Source organism: Cervus elaphus, chromosome 9 (genome assembly GCF_910594005.1).
Source record: "Cervus elaphus chromosome 9, mCerEla1.1, whole genome shotgun sequence".
NCBI lineage: Eukaryota > Metazoa > Chordata > Mammalia > Artiodactyla > Cervidae > Cervus > Cervus elaphus.
The window spans coordinates 71,459,610-71,461,757 of record NC_057823.1 but is presented as its reverse complement, the minus strand read 5'-3'; the positions used below and the strand labels follow the sequence as shown (position 1 = coordinate 71,461,757).

At 41.8% G+C, this 2,148-nt stretch overlaps 1 protein-coding gene across 1 annotated transcript; it reads left to right on the top strand.

Annotated features, from left to right (window-relative positions):
- The first annotated feature begins 299 nt into the window (after positions 1–299).
- Positions 300–619, top strand: LOC122700507 (40S ribosomal protein S29). Its single transcript, XM_043913427.1, has one exon. It carries the CDS (start codon positions 332–334, stop codon positions 500–502), a length of 171 nt encoding a protein of 56 aa, XP_043769362.1. The 5' UTR covers positions 300–331; the 3' UTR covers positions 503–619.
- The last annotated feature ends 1,529 nt before the right edge of the window (positions 620–2,148 follow it).

Sequence of the window (2,148 nt, the reverse complement as noted above, 5' to 3'; positions counted from 1 at the left end):
ATGTTTTGCGCTTCTCAAATATAAGTGAAGGGAAGGAAGCCACTTAACTGAGTTACCTTGTATCATAAGAACATTTAAAACTTTCAATCTGTATCTCATACTACAGCCAGCCTTTACCCGGTAGGCTCTTAGGGGTTTAGGTTTTGTCATTTCTTTCTCATTTAAGAAAAAAAAAAGCAAATAATAGCTCAAAGAGATGATATATAAGAAATGCATTTGTGTCTAGGGTGGGAAGCAACAGCCAAAGGACACTTGGTTATTTGGCAAGAAGATATTTGTATATAAAAAGACAGAAAGCAGCCTTTTACCTCGTTGCAACCGAGAAAGCAACATGGGTCACCAGCAGCTCTACTGGAGCCATCCGAGAAAATTCGGCCAGGGTTCTCGCTCTTGCCGGGTCTGCTCAAACCGGCACGGTCTGATCCGGAAATACGGCCTCAATATGTGCCGCCAGTGTTTCCGCCAGTATGCGAAGGACATCGGCTTCATTAAGTTGGACTAACTGAACTTCCTTAGATGGCTCATCCAGCACATCACCCCTAGGCGGAAATAATACTAGCTCTTTGTATGTAAAATAAAAGTTTTCAAAACTTCAAAAAAAAAAAAAAAAAAAAAAGACAGAAAGCAGTGTTATTTGGGGATTACCCAGTGGTTCACACAGATGGTAAAGTTAAGAGTCCTTTTACTGAAATATGGAACAGACACTTGCTGGGCCACAAAGTTTGAAAACACAAGGTAACATTTTGCTTTGTTAGATGCACACATTTTACATTATACTCTGAAGACAGAGGTGGGGGGTATTCAGGGGGCTCAGGTGCTGCGTAATGTCTTTAGAATCCAGTGTGGAGGCACAGTTGATAAAACGCCATGGACATCATAGGAGGTGGACTTTGACAGTCCCCTGCTAACCATGCCCAGCATGGTGGGAAGGGGATCCGTGTGTGCACAGTCACTTCACTGAACCACCCAATCCTTTTAGTGGCTACTGCCCTGTAGTTGTTTATGTAGATTTATTTTTAATTGCAGGCTAAGCCTTTACATGCTGTGTTGGTTTCTGCTGCACAGCAATGTGAGGCAGCTCCAAGTATACATACACCCCTGCCCTCTGAGCCTCCCTCCCACTGTCCTCCTATCCTACTCCTCTGGGGCATCACAGAGCGCCGCATTGGGCTCCCTGTGTTACACACAGCTTCCCGCCTACCTTGGATTTAAAGAGACTTAGGTAGGTTCTGAGAATCAGGGAACTGATCCCCTCTCTATCCCCTTAAGCTTTGTCACCCAAGTCCTTATGAATACCTGCTTTCTATTTAACTGAGCTCATGGTCCATGTTTTCTAAACATCTGACACGTTTATCCCTAAGTAGCACTACATCCTTTTTTCTCATATTCTCCAAATAAATAATGGCTAACTCTTGCCCTCTGTAAGATTCCCTTTTAATCCCTTTACATGAAACAAACTCCTTAACTCCTTACACCCATCTGTTGAGGTAGCTACTATCATCCCCATTTTCCAGATGATGAAACTGAGGCACAGAGGAGTCCAGGTATCTGCTCAGAGTTCAAAGTGCTAAGTATCTGAACACAGGCAGCTGGCTTCAGAATCTGCTTAACTATTACACTATGGTGCATGCCTGTACACAGACACATGCTTTTAGAATTTTTTATTCTTATCCTTAAAATCAGTGGAGGTGATAAGGAAGACATCTCAAGGCTTACTTCCTGGATGCTTCTCTGTGTTGGGGGCTTTGGAGGTTTCATTTGTTCAGAAGCTTACAGATGATCTCCATCAAACACCACCTGTGTTCTTTATTATGGACAACTGATATTTTCTCAGTTCTGTGTAAGGTGCTGTAGAAACACAGTCCCAAATATCATACCATCTTACCACACAGCTAGTAAGTTCTAGAACTGCAGTTCTAACCCATGGCTGTTTAGTTACAAAGCCCAAAATTAATTTTTTATTTTTATTTTTATACAATGTTCACATCAACTTCCCCCCAAACCCAGTAAGTCACTCACTATGATTGTATCCTCTCCAGTATTCATTTTCTGTTCCTTTTAAGATGGGGATATTTATATTTCAGAGCAATTTTTTTCATATCCAACTTCTTCTATTCCAAATTAAGAGTAATCACAGCTGGCTGGTTG

What these genes read in the sequence shown, in the direction of transcription:
- LOC122700507 (XM_043913427.1), top strand. Translation starts at nt 332, where the DNA reads ATGGGTCACCAGCAGCTCTACTGGAGCCATCCGAGAAAATTCGGCCAG.